Source organism: Ixodes scapularis, unplaced genomic scaffold, assembly GCF_016920785.2.
Source record: "Ixodes scapularis isolate PalLabHiFi unplaced genomic scaffold, ASM1692078v2 PGA_scaffold8__174_contigs__length_109621045, whole genome shotgun sequence".
Taxonomy (NCBI): domain Eukaryota; kingdom Metazoa; phylum Arthropoda; class Arachnida; order Ixodida; family Ixodidae; genus Ixodes; species Ixodes scapularis.
In genome coordinates, this window is record NW_024609883.1 from 63,758,572 (window position 1) to 63,777,488 (window position 18,917).

The 18,917-nt window shown below is 45.7% G+C and overlaps 1 protein-coding gene across 1 annotated transcript in view; it reads right to left on the bottom strand.

Moving 5' to 3' along the window:
- LOC115316830 (calcium-activated chloride channel regulator 1-like) overlaps positions 1-17,845 on the bottom strand; it is a 72,455-nt gene extending 54,610 nt beyond the window's left edge. The window contains exons 1-2 of the mRNA XM_040212453.1: positions 17,789-17,845; positions 17,452-17,682 (exon numbers count right to left, since the gene is read on the bottom strand). Coding sequence (XP_040068387.1) covers positions 17,452-17,682; positions 17,789-17,845 — 288 coding nt within the window. The remainder of the gene's footprint in view (positions 1-17,451; positions 17,683-17,788) is intronic.
- Between the last annotated feature and the right edge of the window lie 1,072 nt (positions 17,846-18,917).

The window sequence follows — 18,917 nt, forward strand, 5'->3', positions numbered from 1 at the left end:
ACGCGAACACACATTAAAGTGCAAAGTAACGGGGTATTCAGAATTAGTCGTTAGTTTTTTTAAAGAGCAGGAGTTTCGCAGGGCGACATTGTTACCCGTTGAAGATTATAAAAAGTGCTGTACAACTCTTAGCTCGGTGTCCTTAACGTGCATTATGCAGTATATGTTGTACACGATCGCACGACGGTAGGATGCATGATGGGCGACTGAACCCAGGGTCCCTGCTAAAGCCCCTTGGTAAAAGCGTTTTTTACAAGTACCGCCAACCATTGTTGTGGAAACGCGCAAGACACGTGCCACGATTGGGTGCTCCACCGCCATTCTCTTTCAAGGGCCAGTCATTTTAGTGCTCCACCGCCATTCTCTTTCAAGGGCCAGTTAGAGCCACTAAATGAGCTGCGCTTAGAGTATCGGCACTCCGTCCCCCGACATTGTTGTGGGCGCCGCCATTTTGGGGCTTGTGCAGAGCAGACGCAAGTACCGATCCTCATGATTTAAAAGGTACGACTTTCTCAGCATTAAATTCGTTGTTAGGAAGCTCATGTTATACTCCTTTGCTTTTTCGCGAACTGTTTAAACATTTGTGAAGGACGGAAAAGCGTTTCTTGTGATTTCAGATAAAGCTTCAGATAACTGGCAACCATGATTTTAAGCCACAATATGGCCAAGTGTCGTTACTCTGAAGCGTAGCTTATTTAGTGGCACTAGGGCCAGTAATTTTAGTGCTGCGCCGCCATTTGTCTCCAAGGGCCGCTCGAGAGACGGGCCTCGTGCACTGGCACGTTTGAGGTGCCAGTGCACGAGGCCCCTTCATGTTTCAAAAGTAGCGCAAGCTTCGTCGATGCACGAGGCACGTGCAACGTGCAGCTTTTGGGACGATCACGGCGGCACAGCGCAGCACTGAGCTAGATTTCAGACGCCATGAATTTCCCAGAAGTGGCGCGCGGCACGTACGTCGAGCCTTTCCACAACAATGAATGGCGCCACTTTTCCCAGGATCTAGGTGCTTTAGGTTTAGCCTGTGAGGTAAACCAAATGAGCTACGCTTAGAGTATCGGCACTTGTCCTCTCGATATTGTTGTGGGCGCCGCCATCTTGTTGGTTAGTAACAAATCAAACGCAACTGCTGATCGTCATGATTCAAAAGTGCGACTTCCTCAGCATTCAGTGTCAGGTAGCTCACGTAATATTGCTTTGCTTTTTCTCGAACTGTTTAAACATTTGTGGAGGACGGAAAAGCGTTTCCTGTGATGTCAGATAAAGCTTCAGATAACTGACAACCATCATGTTAAGAACCAAGATGTGCATGAAGCGTAGCTTATTTAGTGGTTTTAGTTTAGCCGGAACCGCATAGGCACAGAAAGAGAACGAACAGCTTAACCTCGCGCTCTTGGCTCTGCTTCAGTGGCTTCATCAGCCGGTAGCGTTGGCTGCGCTTCGAACTAAGGTAAAGCAATGCAAATATTCAAATCTTCGGGTTTCACAAGCCAAACCAACAAAAATCACTTAACAGACCCCCCCCCCCCCCCCCCAAAAAAAAAAGAAAAGAAATAAAGAAATAAAAAATGGCGGGTTTATTTTGATTAATTGGAGATCTTTTTACGTGCAACCGAAATCTCAGATTGGCCTACGTTAGATAGCGGGCACCTCGGCCGATATTTTAATCCGACAAATATAGATTCATGGGCCAGCGCGTTAGCTCAGAGACACCGAGGCGATTTAATGTTTTGTGTTTTGTTTTAATATCATTGCTACTTAAGAGCCACCGAGGTGGTTTTTGAAAGAAAATAAAGTCGAACCATTTCGACAAGCATAGTTTGACTGCGAAAATGATTTTTGCAAAGGATAAAAACATTAAAATGTTTTAAATACATGGCGGAATCTGAAATGGCAGAAAGCATTTCATGGCGCCTATTTCATTTGGATCGCGTCGGGAATGTGTACCGACGCACAGTAGAACGCGCGAAAAGGAGCTGTGGTGCACCCGCAGTCTCGCGCTTGTTGTTCTGACATCTCTGGCTCGCTCACTGCCAGCATTCAGGCATCTGACACCCTGACATCTGGCGCTTTTTCTGTCTTTCCCGCGGCGTTCCAAGCGGCGCACGACGGAAAATGCACAACAAGCTCTTCTTGAACACGTGTCGCCATCTGTATTTTATAATAAGAAACTACGATTTGCCGTAACTGAATGGGAAAAGTTTGAGGTCTTATAACATTATTAACGTGTAATATATCAATATGGAATTTCTGGAAATTGTAATATGGAAGGATGCTTCGTAATTTAATGTCTCGTTATTTCGATTAGTTGACGTGATTCCGTTTTTATAGCGCCATAAAAAAATACCATTTCAAACTTTATTTTTTTATTTTAAAATATACATTATATGTACAGTTCGTTGCTTACTTTTTTACTTTATTACATCCAACCGAACGCTCACGTAAAATATCGTGGACAATGGGACGTTATAACTGGAGAAATAAATTTTTCAATATTAGAGACTGTGGTTTATTAAAAGCTAAATAATTAACTGACCACTAAAAATAATCGTAATATCGAGACATCGTTGAAAAACAGCTCTTTAAGTTGACATTAATTTTATAAATGTAAGATACATAGAAAGAAAGTCATAAGCCGTCAAAAAAGCATCAAAACGTCATGCACGGTGGGGTTGCGCCTTAACAGCTGGCCGGCGATTCTTGTCAACTCTACTTTCCAGTCCGCCGTTAGTTATAGTCAAGGTTTCAACGACTTTATACATAATAGAAAATTGACCATCCAGACGTTTTGCCGTTCCACTTGTGCTTCAAGCTTCTCCCTGCCATGGGATTGTAGGATTTCAATAGGGCATTGATTATGAAACTTCGCAGCTCTAAAACCCAGAGGCTATCCTTTTCGCGTGGTAGCTACTGACAAAGGATCGTGGCAAGATACCATGTCAAGGTATCTATTAAGTAACTTGCCCAGACTCAACCTGGGTGACCCTTTCTTGATACACAATTCGGATGCAGTTATCCCAACTCTAAACAATGGCATGGCAGTTTGGTATGGAGTTACCCACGACGTGGAAGATTTGTTTCATTCAGTAGCGCACAAAAGGCTTTTCTTTGCAGTAACCGAATGCACAACAAATAATGGTACCCTTTCCTTTCAAAAACCTATCTGGCATAACAGATGAACCTTTTTAGAGCCCTCGAAGCTTCATACCTCTCCTACACAGCGGTCATGTATACAGTGAATTCTTATTTACAAAGAAAAAGGAATATGTAGTGTTGCGTGTTGCACCTCTATTATGACATGTTCATCTTTAAACTCGACCGAGGCATTGCCTGGAGCCTATCCTCAGCCAGGTCTCACATATATTTAGATATGTTCATTACTAGCTCGCACTCCTTCATGATTTACCTGACAAAGGCGACACAGACTTGATCAACAACATTTGTATCTCATTCAAAGAACAAGCCCCAGCTCGAAGGGCCCGTTCACACATTTTCGATTCCTTAGAACCGAACGCTTTAAAACTTCTTAAAATCTCTTGCGACTGAAGAACACATTGACAAGCTTGCGACATGTATGCGGTGACCTTGGAACTTCATTTCACTAGAGTGAAGGTTTGGCTGTATTTGCATGGTCAAATGTACAACTACTTATGATAATTGTTTGTTCATAACATTGCCAAAAGTTTTTTTCAAGCCAAGAAGAAAAGAATGATGCGTGAAAGAAATTTAGAATATGCGGGACCGCCCAATGTCCCACTGCTACCCGATAGGTGGTGCCTGTGTGTCGTTTCGTCTGAAGTCCCAAGATAAGAACTTTCTACAAGTAGCAACATCCTTTGAAGCGCCGACTGTGTGACGGTGCAGGTTTTAGGAAGCAAATGGCGGCGTACAGCAGAGGTTTAAATTGAATGCCGCAATTTTCCTTTTCCAGCGGGATGTGCTTTGTCATTTGTATAGGTTGTCGTTACTTGTAAAAGTAGTATCAAGGGACTTTAGTCTCGTCGTAAGATATTTTAAAAGGTTTCAGTGCACTCGGATTTAAGAAGTCGCAAATGTGCAAAACGCACGAAGTACCAACTGATCGTGCTTTATATTCTTTAGACATAAAACTTGACTTCAACAACAACCGTACCTGTTCGATGGACAAACCAAAAATCAAAAAATACTTCTACAATATGACTCGATCCAGAAAGAAACATATTTGTATAGATTTTACGGCTTTCTTTAGAAAATTTTGTATTAAATAAAACAACAACCTGTATATCGAGTGGGGTAATATGCACGTGAATAATTTAAAAGTAATCACTTGCGTACGTTTTTCTTCACTTTTTGCGCTTTATACGGTAGATTTTGCGAACTGTCAGTCTACTATGTGCGAATGAAGTGTTGACCCAAAATGCGGTGCCGACTGGTCGTTCGATCGTGCTTGCTGTGTGGAAGCGAGATATATTCGCATTGCATATTCGGGTGTTTCCTATCAAATTGTGTCTCAAAAAGGCACTGACCGGTCAAAATCATAGTTTTTTTTTATTATTTGAAACGATTGAAAGCAATGCCTGGACATTACCCTCAAAATTCGAAACTTGGGAACTCAGTATTTGTGAAGTAAAAAAACAATTTCCAAAAGGCGAATTTGAAGTTCCCGCGCCATCCGCGTCAATACAATGACGCAAAGATTGAGTCGTCTTGCAACTCGAGTTCCTCTCACGCCTCCGAACATTAGTGACCCGAAGTGTCGTGTTCGCCCACGTCCCGCGATCAACCGCTCTTCTCTGTGGGTGTCGTCTATCGCTGTGGGCAGACGGCGCTTCACTTTCGAGTTTGAATTTTTTAAGGGTCTTTTCAGCAATCTCATATTCTTCGGAACAGTGTGAGGTACAAGAGAACGAGCAGTTAACTTGTGCGAGCGACGTGAGGGGGCACGTCGTGCCGGTTCTGCGTGAAAGGCTGCCCGAGCGGAATCACAACCGAAACAACGCTACACAAATACTTTGACTTTTTTATTGTTTTTGTTTTCGAGGTTCGAGATGTTGTCGGGCACCTTAAAATAGAACTTCGTCTGATCCCCCGACTCACCAAACATCCTCAGTGTTACATGTGACCAACTCCGTGGTGCCGCAATGTTTTCCAAGGGAGGATAAAAATCCAGGAGGCGATCTCACTCCGGACTCCGATTTTCGGCATTTAACGAAGTAGTGCGTTCGCAATTCCGTTAAAAAAAGCGTTTTACAAATACAGGTATTAAATATTGCTGCGCGTATGATAAAGAAGATACGTTTCTCTGTTTATCTAGTTGCGGAGAAGGCGCCGTGTAACCGAGCTTTCGGTTGCACGTCAAAAGATCCCCAGGTGGTCAAATTAATCCTCAGCCCTCCGCTGGGGCATGCCAGATGCCCGTCGTTGGTTTGGCACGTAAAATCCCCAAATTTGACTTATTTCTGTTTATCTAGAAGATTCGCGTACACTCTCACCCCGAACGTAAACGATAAGCAGGCCATAATGGCCTTTCCTAGTCAGGCTCGCCCTAGCTCTTTCCCAAACATTCTCGAATATTAGAGTTTACGAGCATAGTAGATAAAAAGCCGAGCGTCGTATTGCCGATTCATTCACTGATTCTTTCTCGCAACAGTCAGCTGTTTCGCCGAGACCCGGAGAACGGCCGACGCACCATCGTTCTTGGGGCGGCCGCCGTCGACGTTCGCTGCCGTTTTTTTTTTTTTTTTTTGACGTGTTTTCTTTTTTTTCTTTTTTTTTTCTTTTTTTTTTTTTTGGCACAGGTTCCCCCCATTAAACTGTTCACGCGCTCTGTACTATCGCGGACAATATGAGCTGAAACAGCGCTCCGGCGGGCGCACGGTACTACCTGCGCCGCCTGTCGCCTTGCTCCGCACACATGGCGCACCCTGAGTCCGAGATATTTTCTCACTTGCGCTCGCTGCGCCACTGCGCTCGCTGCGCCACTGCGCTCTTCCGGCTGTCTGCAAGCTAGACGGTGGATGCGACAGCGGGCATGTGTGGTAGGGCGGCGGGGGGAACAAAAGATTACATTTGTCGTTCCCCTTTTGGTATTGATTCACTTTACTCTATCGCGCAGAATCCCGTAGGAAAAACGCGGCCTGGTGAAGAAAAAATATTGAAGTGTTCTAAATTTCGACTGCGATTACAGTTTTTGAAAGTCATATCAAAATACGTTGCAGGTTGTTTTTGTTTGATTATAGGTGCATGCACAAAGTGGGACATCGTAAGATATAGGCCAAAATCTGTATGCCGGATTTAGTCCGGCTCCAATGTATTTTTTTTTTCTGGTTCACTGATCACAGATGTTCAAAAGCGGTTAGCATACATATTACTGAAAAGGTTTTTAACCTTGATTAGTATGAAAATGTTCCAAAATAGTATTTGTTCATTACTAGGCCCACGTGTTTGTTTCAAGTAAAACAAGTTGCTGACAAGACACCACTTTTTTGTTTACGAGTTCCTAGTCTTAACAAGGTGGGACAAACAGTGATATATTTGTCAAGAGAAGGAGATTGAAACATTATCCAAAAAAATATTTGCAGAAGACATTGTCAGACGCGAAAGATTAAAGGTCAGCGTGGAAGTTCAACTGCACTATACAAGAAGATCGGGATGAAGGGGGCAGCACTCAGAAGTATGCGTGGTTAACGGCGTCAAACAGTGTGTCGCAACTGTAGCATAAAGTTTTGTTACAATCGGCAGAAGTCCAGTTCAGGGGGTCCTGAGGCGCAATAAAAGTTGCAAAATAATTTAATACCGCGTCATTCTCCCCTGACCCGCGACCGCGGCTCTCATCCTCTCTGGTAAGAAATCATAAAGCGCGGCCACAAAGTCTGGCTCAGCCCCGAAGCCACTCCCATTCACCTCCCATCGCTTTCCACAATTCGTAGGCAGTGGCGCGATGGAGGGGACGCCGTGACATGGCTACCTTGATGCCCCTTCAGATGTTTTCAATGATATTCAGATCGGCTCCTTTTAGGGGCCAAGGCAGCTTCGTCAGGCAGCGCTCCTCGAGGAGATATGAGCGTGACAGCGTATTTTCCACTTCGGCGCTTTCGTGAAATCCACTGAAATGCACGTTAGGTGAAAACGTGAACATCGGGCTAGCAGACGGCCGGAAGAGCGCAGTGGCGCAGTGAGCGCAAGTGATAATTTATCTCGGCCTCAGGGTGCGCCGTGTTTAGGGAGCGATGCGACAGGCGGCGCAGGTAGTACCGTGCATAGGCCGGAGCGCTGTTTCAGCTCATATTGTCCACGATAGTACCTCCTTGTCGTTAGACCAGTACCGCCCCGAATCCTGTACTTCTGGCGTCCGTGTGAACTTCTGTTTCGGCTATTTGGTCGAAGTGGCCAAGAGTCAATGACGACTGGAGTCGTCACTTCAGCTCGTTGAATGCCTGTTGTTCTTCTTCGCATTTGAAGCGTGAGCGGCGCAGGAAGCTTGCCGAAATTCCGAACGAACCGCCCGTAGTACGCGCAAAATCCCAAGAATCTTCGGACAGCCTTCATGTCGGTGGACGCTGGAAATGCCGCTACGGCGCGAGTCTTCTCAGGCTCAGGACGAGCACCTTCGTTGCTCTCAACGTGAACTTGGAATTTCAGTGCGCCGTAGGCATACCGGCATTTCGTCGGTTTGAGGATGAGTTCGGCGGTCCTGGTTGCTTGAAGAACGACCCGAAGGCGTCGCAAGTGCCCGTCGAAGTGGGCCGAGAAGGAATGTCTTGCCGTCATCTGAACATCACGAAATTCCGCGCGTACCTGTACGGAAGCCCGTTTCGAGTGGTCACAAACCCCCACTCGCTTTGTTGGTTCGCAAACCTGAAGGATCTCTCAGGACGTCTTGCATGGTGGAGTCTTTGCGTGAGTGTGGTCTACAAGTCTAGCTGCAAGCACCGCGACGCCGATTGTTTGTAGAGGGCACCAGTCGAGTTGGCGCCTGAGCGCACCGACAACAGGGACGACGACAACGTTTTTGTTTGCGCCGTGACCGTGAACAACATGGCAGCACTTCAACGAGACAATCCTGAGCTGCGTGCACTCATCGAGCCTCTGGAGGGACGAAGGAGTGCAGTTCCACGTGTCTTCGTACGAACCCTGACACCCTTCGCTGTTCAAGAAAGTGTATACTCTACAAAGAAAACTTCGGCTGAGCCAACTAGGCGTGGCTGCTGGTTATCGCTGCGAGCCCTCGAGCGGAAGTCTTCCAAGCGTGTAATGACCATCCGACCGCGGGCCACCTGGGCTACAACAGAACACTTGCACGGATTTGAGAAAAATATTACGGGCGCAAGCTCTCGAAGATTCTCCACCTTTACGTCCGATTAACCGCGAATTCCAACGACGCAAGAAACCACCGACGAAGGCGGCAGCACTGCTGCAGCCGATAACTCTCCCGACTACGCCGTTCCAGCAGATCTGAATGGACTTGCTTGGACCACTCCCAAAATCGACGCAAAGAAACTGGTGGATCATCGTCGCGAGCGATTACCTCACAAGGTACACCGAGACAAAAACTATCCCGTCAGCAACCACTGTGGAAGTATAGCCAAGTTCTTCGTCGAGGCCATCGTCCTCAGGCACAGTGCTTCCGAAGAACTGATTTTAGACCGAGGGTCGTCGTTTTTGCCACAGCTAACTCAGGAAATCCTCCAGCTCAGTCACACCAGCCATCGTCGAACGACGGCGTACCATCCGAAGACGAACGGACTGACGGAACGGCTAAACAAGAGCATCGCCGACATGATCGTCATGTACGTTGACGTGGAGCGCAAGAAGTGTGACCAGGTCTTACCCTACAGCACGTTTGCCCACAACACGGCAGGTTAAGAGACCACCGGAGTTAGACCTTTCCAGCTGGTACGCTGGACGCGATGCTATGCCACGAGCCAGCTGACGATTCGAGCGACGACGCCCAGGTGGTTGTTCAGCGGGCCGAAGTCCGCCTGCTCGCCGGAATCCAGATACAAAACCAGCAGCGTGTTGACGCGCTGGCCGCTACAATTTGTGTCGTCGAGACGTTCACTTCCAGCCCGAAGACATGGTGTGGGTATGGACACCCATTCGTCATCGCGGCATCAGCGCGAAACTGTTGAAACGGTATTTCGGGCCATACAAGGTACTTCGTCGCCCCTGGGAGCTCAACTCAGCTCAAGTGGTGCCCGACGGAATGGAAACATCATCACGACGCCGAACACAACCCGAGGTGGTTTATGTCGTTAGACTCAAGCCGTTCAACGCTCGGTAGCACTGGGGACTTTTCGTTTTCCAGAGAGTGTTTTAAGCTTACCATTTTTATTTTGTGTGCTGCATCTGGTCGATTTTATTTTAAAGGGGGGAGTAATGTCGCGCGTATGATCGAGAAGATATTATTCTCCGTTTATCTACAAAAATTCGCGTACACTCTTAACCCGACCGTAAACGATCAAAAGGCCAGAATGCCCTTGCCTAGTTAGTCTCGCCCTTGCTCTTTCCCAAACATTTTAGGTCGATTATTTGAGGTGACAAGCACAGTAGATAAAGAGCCGAGCGCCGTGTTGCCGATTTATTCACTGTTTTTCTCTCGCAATTGCCAGCTGTTACGTCGAGGCACGACGAACAGGAGACGCACCATTGCCTGCCGCAGCCGCCATTGTTGCTTGCCGCCGCTTTCTCGACGGGAGTTCCGTTTTTCGTTTCTGGCACAAGTTCCCCACATTAAATCGTAAGTTCATTCCGTTTTCTCCTGCCTCGTCGTCTATCATCCGGGACAATATTATAGAGATTTCTCTTACAAAACTTCTAAATTTATATTCGACTACGCCACAAATAAAAAGAAGCAAGGAGGTGACAAGAGGGAGAAAACGTCAGTGATAAAAAGACGCGCGTGCTCATGGGGAAATGTTTTTTCTTATTTTTTTTCGCGTTGTGATTGTTTTTTTGTTTTTTTGCGTGTCTGTGACTACAATTTTTGTCGCTTTAGAAAACAAAAAATACGACCTTCGGGTGTCAGAGCCCCTTTATCCCACAAGGGGCACCTGTGAAAGCAGGTATTTGGAGAGAGGCGTCTCCACGGACCCCGAGCCCCGCAGGGGATGCCTGCAGATTCGGTGCTAGGTGCTTGGTGAGTAGCGTCCCCACGGACCCCAGCCACGTGGGCCACCATACCCACACGCGGGGGGCACCTACTTTACTAGGTGCTTGATGAGTGTCGTCACTACGAACCCCGAGCCATGTTGGTTCAACCACCCACGTCTGGCTGTGCGTGGCTTAACCCGTGTCCGTGGAAAAGGGGACCCTGGTGGTTCAGTTGAGCCCGGGGTTTGTTTGAACCCTTCAGGGCCCCCCGGGCGAGGCGATACACTGCTTCGGCCCCTGCTTCTCATAGGCGGGTGTCCTGGCTTGGCCCGACCAGGATGATTCAGTCAGTTGCCTCTTCTACCCTCTTCTTCCTTCTTTCACTTTTCCTCCCATCTCTTTCTCTTTTTTTCTACACTCTCTTCCTTCCTTTTTCACCTTTTAGGCGGCAAGGGCCGAGCTTGAGTGGAAACAGGTCCTGTCCCTGCAACCACACTAGGGTATAGTGCTCGGGAAGCACTGGTAGAGTAATTGTGTCAGCCAAGCCCATCTTGCTATGGCACATTACCTGCCCCCTTGTTGGGCTCCGTGGTGGGCGGTGCGCCCGGGCACTGAACATTCCTTCCCATGTTATGGGTTCTCGCTCAAAAAACCTCCCTCGATCGGCCCCTGAAAAGGGTCCGCTCCGAAGTCCAAGCCACAAAAAAGACACCATCTACACCTGCCAGATTCCCCAAGGTTTTGGTTCTTCACTCTGAAAGTGAGAAACAGCTATCGAAATTATCTTCATTCCTTGTTGCAAAAACACTCCAACGTGTTGTCGGAAAGGAATTTAAAGCCAAGAAAATTCCATCGGGTGACCTACCCGTTGAAATCGAATCAAACGAGCAGAGTGCTACTCTCCTTGCCTTGAGGACTGTAGGTGATCATGAAGTAGCGATCACATCTCACCGCACCTTAAACTCCATCCAATGAGTTATCTCCGAGGATGACCTTCTTGAGACCACTGACACCGAAGTAGTTGAGGGCCTTTCTGATCAAGGAGTTATTGATACAAGGCGCATCTCCTTGCGTCGTGATGGCCAAGAACGTAAAACCAAGCACATAGTTTTAACTTCCGAATCCACCACACTTCCTGACGCGGTGAAGGCTGGGTACCTGCACTGCAGGGTTCGGCCCTATGTTCCAAATCCTCGGAGATGTTTTAACTGCCAGAGGTTTGGCCACGGCTCTCAGAACCGCCGTGGTAAGGTCACTTGTGCCAAGTATGGGAAAAATGACCACCCTGCAGATTCATGCTATAATGAAGCCCAGTGTGTAAACTGTAGTGATCCACACTCCGCGTATTCTAGATCTTGAAAGACATAGAAAGAAGAGAAAGAAGTACTTACCTTGGAAGGTCAAATAAAACCTCTCCTACCCGGAAGCGCGTCGTCGCTGTGCGTTCTTGCGCAAGGGTGGCTATGCAAAGGTTTGCAGCGGGGACCTGCACCACTACGTCCTTTTTGGACTATGGGAAGCCACGGCAGTCCCGCACGCCCCAGCTGAAGATTCAGCTTCCAGGGCGTGCAATCTCGGCTGGTGGGTCTGCTGACCCACCCAGCCAGAGCGCAAACACTCGCGCTCCTGCGGGAAAACAGCCTCAGCCCTCTCACATAGAGGGTACGCAAGCTGCTTCCCAAGCTCAGGATGGGCCGGCAACTGCGGCAACCGTCCCTCTTCCGCGATCTACTTCCAGGGAAAAGGGTCGACACTCTTGCCCAAACTCCCTGGAGAGAGCATCATCGAGGGAACGGCATGGCTCTCGTGCGGCTCCTGCAGCACCTAAGGGGCAGGAACGGGTGCACTTGGGCGATTCCCCGCCCAGCACCTCCTCCGCCCATTAGGCTGGGGTTGGTCGTGCACGGAGAATAGCGAACCATCCTTCGAGCGTGCCAAAACCCGCAGCAAAGGCCTCGCCTCAAGAAGTAGATGCAATTAATGAGGGCACGGAAGTCTCCATTCATACGTCTGACCAAGACGACATGGACTGGCAGACTCCTAAGAGTAAACAGAAGAACAAAAAATCCCCCCAAAGTGATGATGTTGATCTATTGTTGCCATGAGCGGCAGATTCGTTTTTATGTATTCCCTTTTAGTGTTACAAGTTTAACAACGTTTTAATTTAATTGTTTTTCAATATTTTGTTTTTAGAGGCATGACTGAATTTCATTTTATGCAGTGGAACTGCCGCGGTCTTTTACGTAATATGGACGATGTTAATTCTTTATGGACAATTTACGTCCTATTGCTCTCTCTTTAGAAGAGACACACCTCAATGATCATCCCAAGTCAGTATTGCGCCGCCATCAAGTTTTTAGAAAAGATCGCCCTGCATCAAATTCATCTGGTCGAGTAGCTGTGGTTGTCCAGAATGGAGTCGCCTGCTCTCACGTTCCTCTGGCTACGCCTCTTGAAGCTGTGGCTGTACGACTTCTTTTGGACCGCCTTATTATGTCGTTTCTACTTATATTCCACCTAACACTTCACTGCATCTTCATGATCTTCAACGGCTGGTTACACAGCTTCCTCATTCATTTTTACTGTTAGGAGATTTTAATGCTCACCACCCCCTGTGGGATAGCGCCCGTCAGGATTCGCGTGGTGGGGTAATTGAGCGATTTTTATTATTTTCTGGGCTGTGTTTCATGAATACGAGAGAGCCAACCTTTTTTAGCGCTGCTCACAACTCATTCACAACTATTGACCTTTTAATTTCATCCCCCTCAGTGTTTTCTACATTTACTTGGAAGGTTTTAAATAACCCCTTTGGGAGCGACCACTTTCCAGTCGTTTTGGAGAATCAGGTTTCTGTTCCAAGCCTCTGAACGCAGTCCACGTTGGAAACTGGAAAAGGCAGACTGGGGTTTTTTTTAGCCTTAACTCGGAGCTCAAACCTCGCATGTTCTTACCATTAACACATGATGAAGCCACCACATACATTACAGCTCAGATCATAAATGCTACCTATCGCTCCACCCCTCAGACTTCATGTAACATTACAAAAAAAAATGTAAGCCATGATGGAATAAAGAATATTCCGCCACTAAGAAAAAACAGGATAAGGCTTGGGGTATATTTTGGAGATATTCCACATCTCTGAATTCGTTAGGGTTTCAAAGAAATAGAGCTCAAGCTCGTTCAACCAGGAAGCAGGCAAAGAGGAAGTTTTGGAAAGGTTATCTGACCTCTATCAGAAGCTACGTCCTAGCGAAGGAAGCGTGGGAACGACTTCACAAAATCGAAGGCAAATGCCGCTGCTTTACAGTTTCTCTTTTACCTTCAGTGGATTCATTGCGCGACTAGGCTAATGTGTTGGACGAACATTTTGCAGCCATTTCCAACTCCTCCCATTACTCTTCAGTGTTTTTGAAGTTTAAGACAGATGCAGAAAGAACTAAAGTCAGCTTGGCGCGAGGCGCCTCTGCACCCTACAATTAACCATTTACGATGATCGAACTCCAAATGGCTCATAATGTCCGGAAAAACTCGTCCCCTGGTCCTGACCGAATACATTATGAGCTGATCTGACACTTGTCGAATTGATCACTCGCTGCCCCTCTCATTTACTTGAATGGTCTGTGGAAATACTCACACTTCCCTTCCGAATGGAAGCGGGTAGAGGTTATTCCGCTACTGAAGCCCGGAAAAGACCTTTTCTTTCCTTCCAGTTACAGGCCAATAGCACTGACGAGTTGCTTGAGGAAAACTTTTGAAAAATTAGTTAATAAACGGCTTCTTTATTTTCTCGAACAACACAATATTTTGGACATAAATTAGTGCGGCTGTCGACCTGGACGCTCCATGACCGCCCACTTAGTTCGGCTGGAGACAATTGTACGCGAGGCATTCGTGAATAAGCAGCATTGTGTATCTGTCTTTTTTTAGCTTAGAAAAGGCTTATGATACAACTTGGAAACATAGCATCCTGCGCGACCTTTTTATGTATGGAGTACGTGGCCGATTGCTTCATTGCATAAAGAACTTCCTGTGTAGACGCACTTTCCGTGTCCGGCTAGGCACTACATTATCTGATTCGTATGTTCAAGAAAACGTTGTTCCTCAGGGCGGAGTCCTGAGTGTCTCTCTCTTCGCCGTAAAAATTAATTATCTTTGTCAGGTCATACCTTCTTCCGTGTTGTAGTCCCTATATGTGGATGATATTCAGATTTCTGTGGCATCTTGTAATATGTCTAGCTGTGAAAGGCAGCTGAAGCTAGCCATAAATAAAATGACTAAATGGACAAATGAAAATGGTTTTAAGTTCTCTTCAGACAAAACAATCAGTGTTTAAATGGAAATAGCAATGCAGTAAGACCAGAGCATAAGTTCCTGGGAATGATTTTCGACCGTAAACTTAGCTTTGTACCTCACCTCAAGTGGCTGAAGCAAAAGTTTATGCAGACTATGAATATCTTAAAAGTTCTTTCTCACAAGTCTTGGGGCTCCGATAAAAGGTGTCTGCTTCGTCTCTATTCCTCTCTCGTACGATCATGTCTTGATTATGGTGCTATTGTGTATGCATCTGCTCGGCCATCTGCATTGAAGATGCTTGAACCAGTGCACCATCTTGGGTTGCGTATAGCAAGTGGTGCTTTTCGAACATCCCCTATCCCAAGCTTGTATGTTGACTCTAATGAAATGTCACTCGAGGAAAGGCGGCAGCTCTTTAGTCTAGTCTATGTTTACAAAGTTTTATCGGATTCTAGTCATCCAGCTCACACTTATATCCGAGAGTAGATTTTGTCGTACCTTTGACCACAAGCCAACTGTTGGTCGACCTTTGAGTCTTCGTTTTGAGAGCCTTCGTCTCTCCCTTGGCCTGCCTCGTGAAAATGTCAACCTCATAGAAAGTGCATGTCATACTGCCCCATGAAATATCAAGCCTATAGCTTGTGATAGGTACGTCACAAAATTTAATGAACATAATGTCTCCCCACACACTTTACAACAGGTATTTCTTGCACTGCAATAAAAGTACAAGAATTATCATCAATTTTACATTGACAGAGCCAAGTCCTCAACGTATGTAGGCTATGCTATTTATTCTAATTTGTTTACCCATGTGACACGGCTAAATAATGTTGCTAGCATTTTTACTGACGAGTTATATGGCGTGCTGTCAGCACTTCACTATATTATCAGGAGCAAAGTGATGAAAGCAGTTCTTTTTGTAGACACCCGGAGAGTTGTTACTGCAGCATGTTCACTTAATCCAACCAAGAACAAGCTGACTCAACTGGTACGTGCTAAAGTTCAACTGGGCCTCGGAGATGGCAAGGATATGAAGTTTTGTTGGTTCCCGAGCCATGTGGGCATTGCAGACAACGATGCTGCAGATAGGCTGGCCGCCTCGTCGCGTAAGCTCTTACCATCACACGCACATATCCATACCAAGACCTAACAAGGCCCATACGGCGTTCACTTCTAAAACTCTGGCAGTCCGAGTGGCATTTTTCCGATAACAACAAACTTCACATCATGAAGCCAAACATCGGTACCTGGGAAAGCTCCTATAACCGGAGCCGTTTCCGTCAGGTTCTTCTCTGCAGGTTGAAGATCGGCCACACCTTCTTCACCCTTTATTACCTACTTGTTGGTGAGGAACCACCAGTGTGCGACCACTGTGGAGACACTTTGAACGTTCTACATATTTTTCTTGGCCCTGGTCTTCTACAACAACACAAGTTCTTCTTTCCTGAGCTTTTCAACAACTGTATCCCTTTTCATCTTACCCTTTTCCTAGGGGAACAGCTTCTAATATCAATTGACCGTCTCCTAGCTTTTCTAGAAAATACAGCGATTTTACACAAACTACAGTGGAAATACTTTCTTGGTACATCGATTGTAGTTCATTTCAGTTTACGTAGTTTGGCGCAGTAAGGCCATCGTAGCTCTTGCGCCATAAAACCTGCAAACAACAACAACAATCGGAGCCCCTTTAACTGTATTTGGAATCACGTTCTGGGGAGTGTTTGCAAGTTCGCACTTGCATATGCGGCGGAGGCTTTGTAAAATGTGTTCGTTTTTTCTGCTAATTTTTAGCATGTTTCTTATCTACAGCATGCAAAGAGCGTTCTTGGCGTTATCGGTGTAATCAGACTTGTCGGCCTCTCTTTGGTCCAGTCTTGTACACGTTACTAAAAAAATGTAATCGATTAGAATTACTTTTACTCTTGGCTAAAAAGTATTCGATTAGATTACTTGATTACTTGACAGCAGAAGTAATTGGACATTACTTTAAGAAGTAACCGTTACTTTTCCGATTACTTTATTGTGTGAAGGCTTACATCTTTAGTGCTCATAACAATGAACTACTTCCAACCTCGGAACCTTGCTTGTCACAAACACTACGTAGGGGAAATACGGGATCTTGACGTGTATTTGAACTGGCTTTGTTATATTTTGCATCCGCTTTAGACATTCTTCGGTTCTGGTTCTCCTATGGGCTGCGAGTAGGTACCGTAAGCAAGATTGTTTTTGTTTATTTCTGTGTGTGTGTGCGTGAGGGGGCTAGTTTGAACGAAGGACTTACAAAGCTACATTCTGCTCCCTCAAACTTCGCCCTGAATGGCCTTTATCACGCACTAAAGCTTCCCTTGGGCTGCACAGGGGCTTTCTGGGGCTTCCCAATCCCAGTCCCAGCTCGAAAAAAAGAAAGGGTACATTCCACACAAACTATACATACAAAGGGGTTGACCTTATTTCCCACAGATCCGCAAAAAAAAATTTTTTTTCCTGCTTGAAAAAGAAGCAGTTTTTTTTTTTTTTTACTTTCTGAAAAAAAAAAGGTGTGTGCGGGGGGGGGGGGGGGGGGAGGGGTTTCCGTGGAAAAATAGTAACGGTAAGAAGTAATTTTTATTACTTCAAAAAGTAATCAGATTACTCTTGTGATTACAGCCTAATAAAAGTAATCAACTGATTACAAAATTACTCAAAAAAGTAATCGATTACAAGTAATTTGATTACTTGTAATGCGTACGGTACAAGTCTGCTTTGGTCCAAAATACAGTGTCGACTTGTCATTTGATTGCCTTTGCAATCTAATGACGGGGGTTTCTCCATCAAATTGTATCTTTCAACAGCAACGAAGGATCAGCTCTATTTCATCGCCGGAGCTGAAGGATTCAGCTCCGGCGTATCAACCGGATTTGATCGGGAGCCCTGGAAGCAGGTTGAACCGGATTGAAAGTGGATGTAGAATTAGGGGGAAAGAAACTTCCAGTCTCTCGGACTAAACCTGACATTTGTTCACGCCCAATTTCAGAATCGGAGGGGAGGCATTTTTTGTCTGGTATTTATCTGACCTTTTTGTACGGGTTGAGCCAAGTGGGGCAAGCTTACCTTGATGCCCAATTGAAGACCGCAGCCGATGGAAGTGTAGAATTTGAGGGAAAATCGTTCCACCTTCTTAGCAAAAGCTTCCCGTGTAGCCTTATCTTTCACCTCTTTGAGAGGCTGTAGAACGTCACATTGCTTGTAAAACCTAACAATGCCCACCATCTCGCCGTCGTTTATCACGTGGCGAATGAGGTGACCGAAGGAGTGTCGCAAGAATCCGATCCTATTGTTGACCTGGAATCGATTGTGAAGATTTAAAATAAAAATCAGAAAAGCTAGGCTAATCAGGCTCAGACATGGCACAAAAATAACAAGTGATAAAAAGAATTCGCGAACGCACAAGTTTATGAAAAGTCCCACGGAAAAGGCGTTTGCACTTTTCATATTCATTGCTCATGTTGGATCACAAATTTGGAGCTTGTGCTCATTCATGATCCTGCCTCCTTAAGATACGGTCTTTTAGACAAAATTTAAGTTTGGGGGTCCCCGAATTTAATTTTGAAATTATTTTTTGAATTTTACAGTTCTCCAAGAAAAAAAATGCGCCCTAAGCATTAACTGCCATTCTGAACAGATAACAAATGACATCATACACAGAACTGAAAAACGTTAACGCGACGAATTATTTTCGCATCCTGGCCATTTACGAATCTCCAGACAACATGATGCTCTGATTTTTTTTCAACATATGACAAACTGCGGCAAAACCGAATACGCTAACTTGGCCCAAGTTTGGTCATTTTGCAGGGCCTAAATTCGGCCAAAGAAGATTTTTCTTCCATACGTTAGATAGCGCCAACTTGCGTTTCTTTTTCTTTCATCTAGTTTGCCACATAATTGTCAAACATGAGTCAAATGCGTCATGACTCACAAACTTGAGTAAAATATATCACGTATCAACCATATAACCTGCAGTGAAACATTCAGGCACTTGCTTGGTAATTTAGGCCCAAAGTTGCCAGGTGAAACCGGAACTATGAGCAGTGAAGCTAAATTCTGGCACTAGCTGACCGTTTAGGTCTCAAATTGCCAGAGGAAAACCCAGCAATCATGAGTGAAGCCTAGTTCTGGCACCTGCTTGGCAATTTGGTGCCGAAGTTTTCAGCTGAAAACTGAACGCTAAGAAGTGAGGGCCAATTTTCGCACTTGCATGGATATTCAGGTCCAAGGTTTCCAAGTGAAAACCGAACAATCAGAATTGAAGCCTAATTCTAGCAAATGATTGTCAATTTAGGCCTAAAGTTGCCAGGTTCAACGGAAACTACAAGTAAAGAAGCTTAATTCTTGCACTTGCTTGACAATTTAGGTCCCAAGTTGCCATGAAAAAAAACCAAAATAAGAAGGGATACATAATTTCGGTACGTGCTTGGCAATTTATGTCCAAAGTTGCCAGGTAAAAACTGAACGATCAGAAGTCAAGGATAATTATATGGCATATGCTTGGATATCTAGGTGCAAAGTTGGCGAGT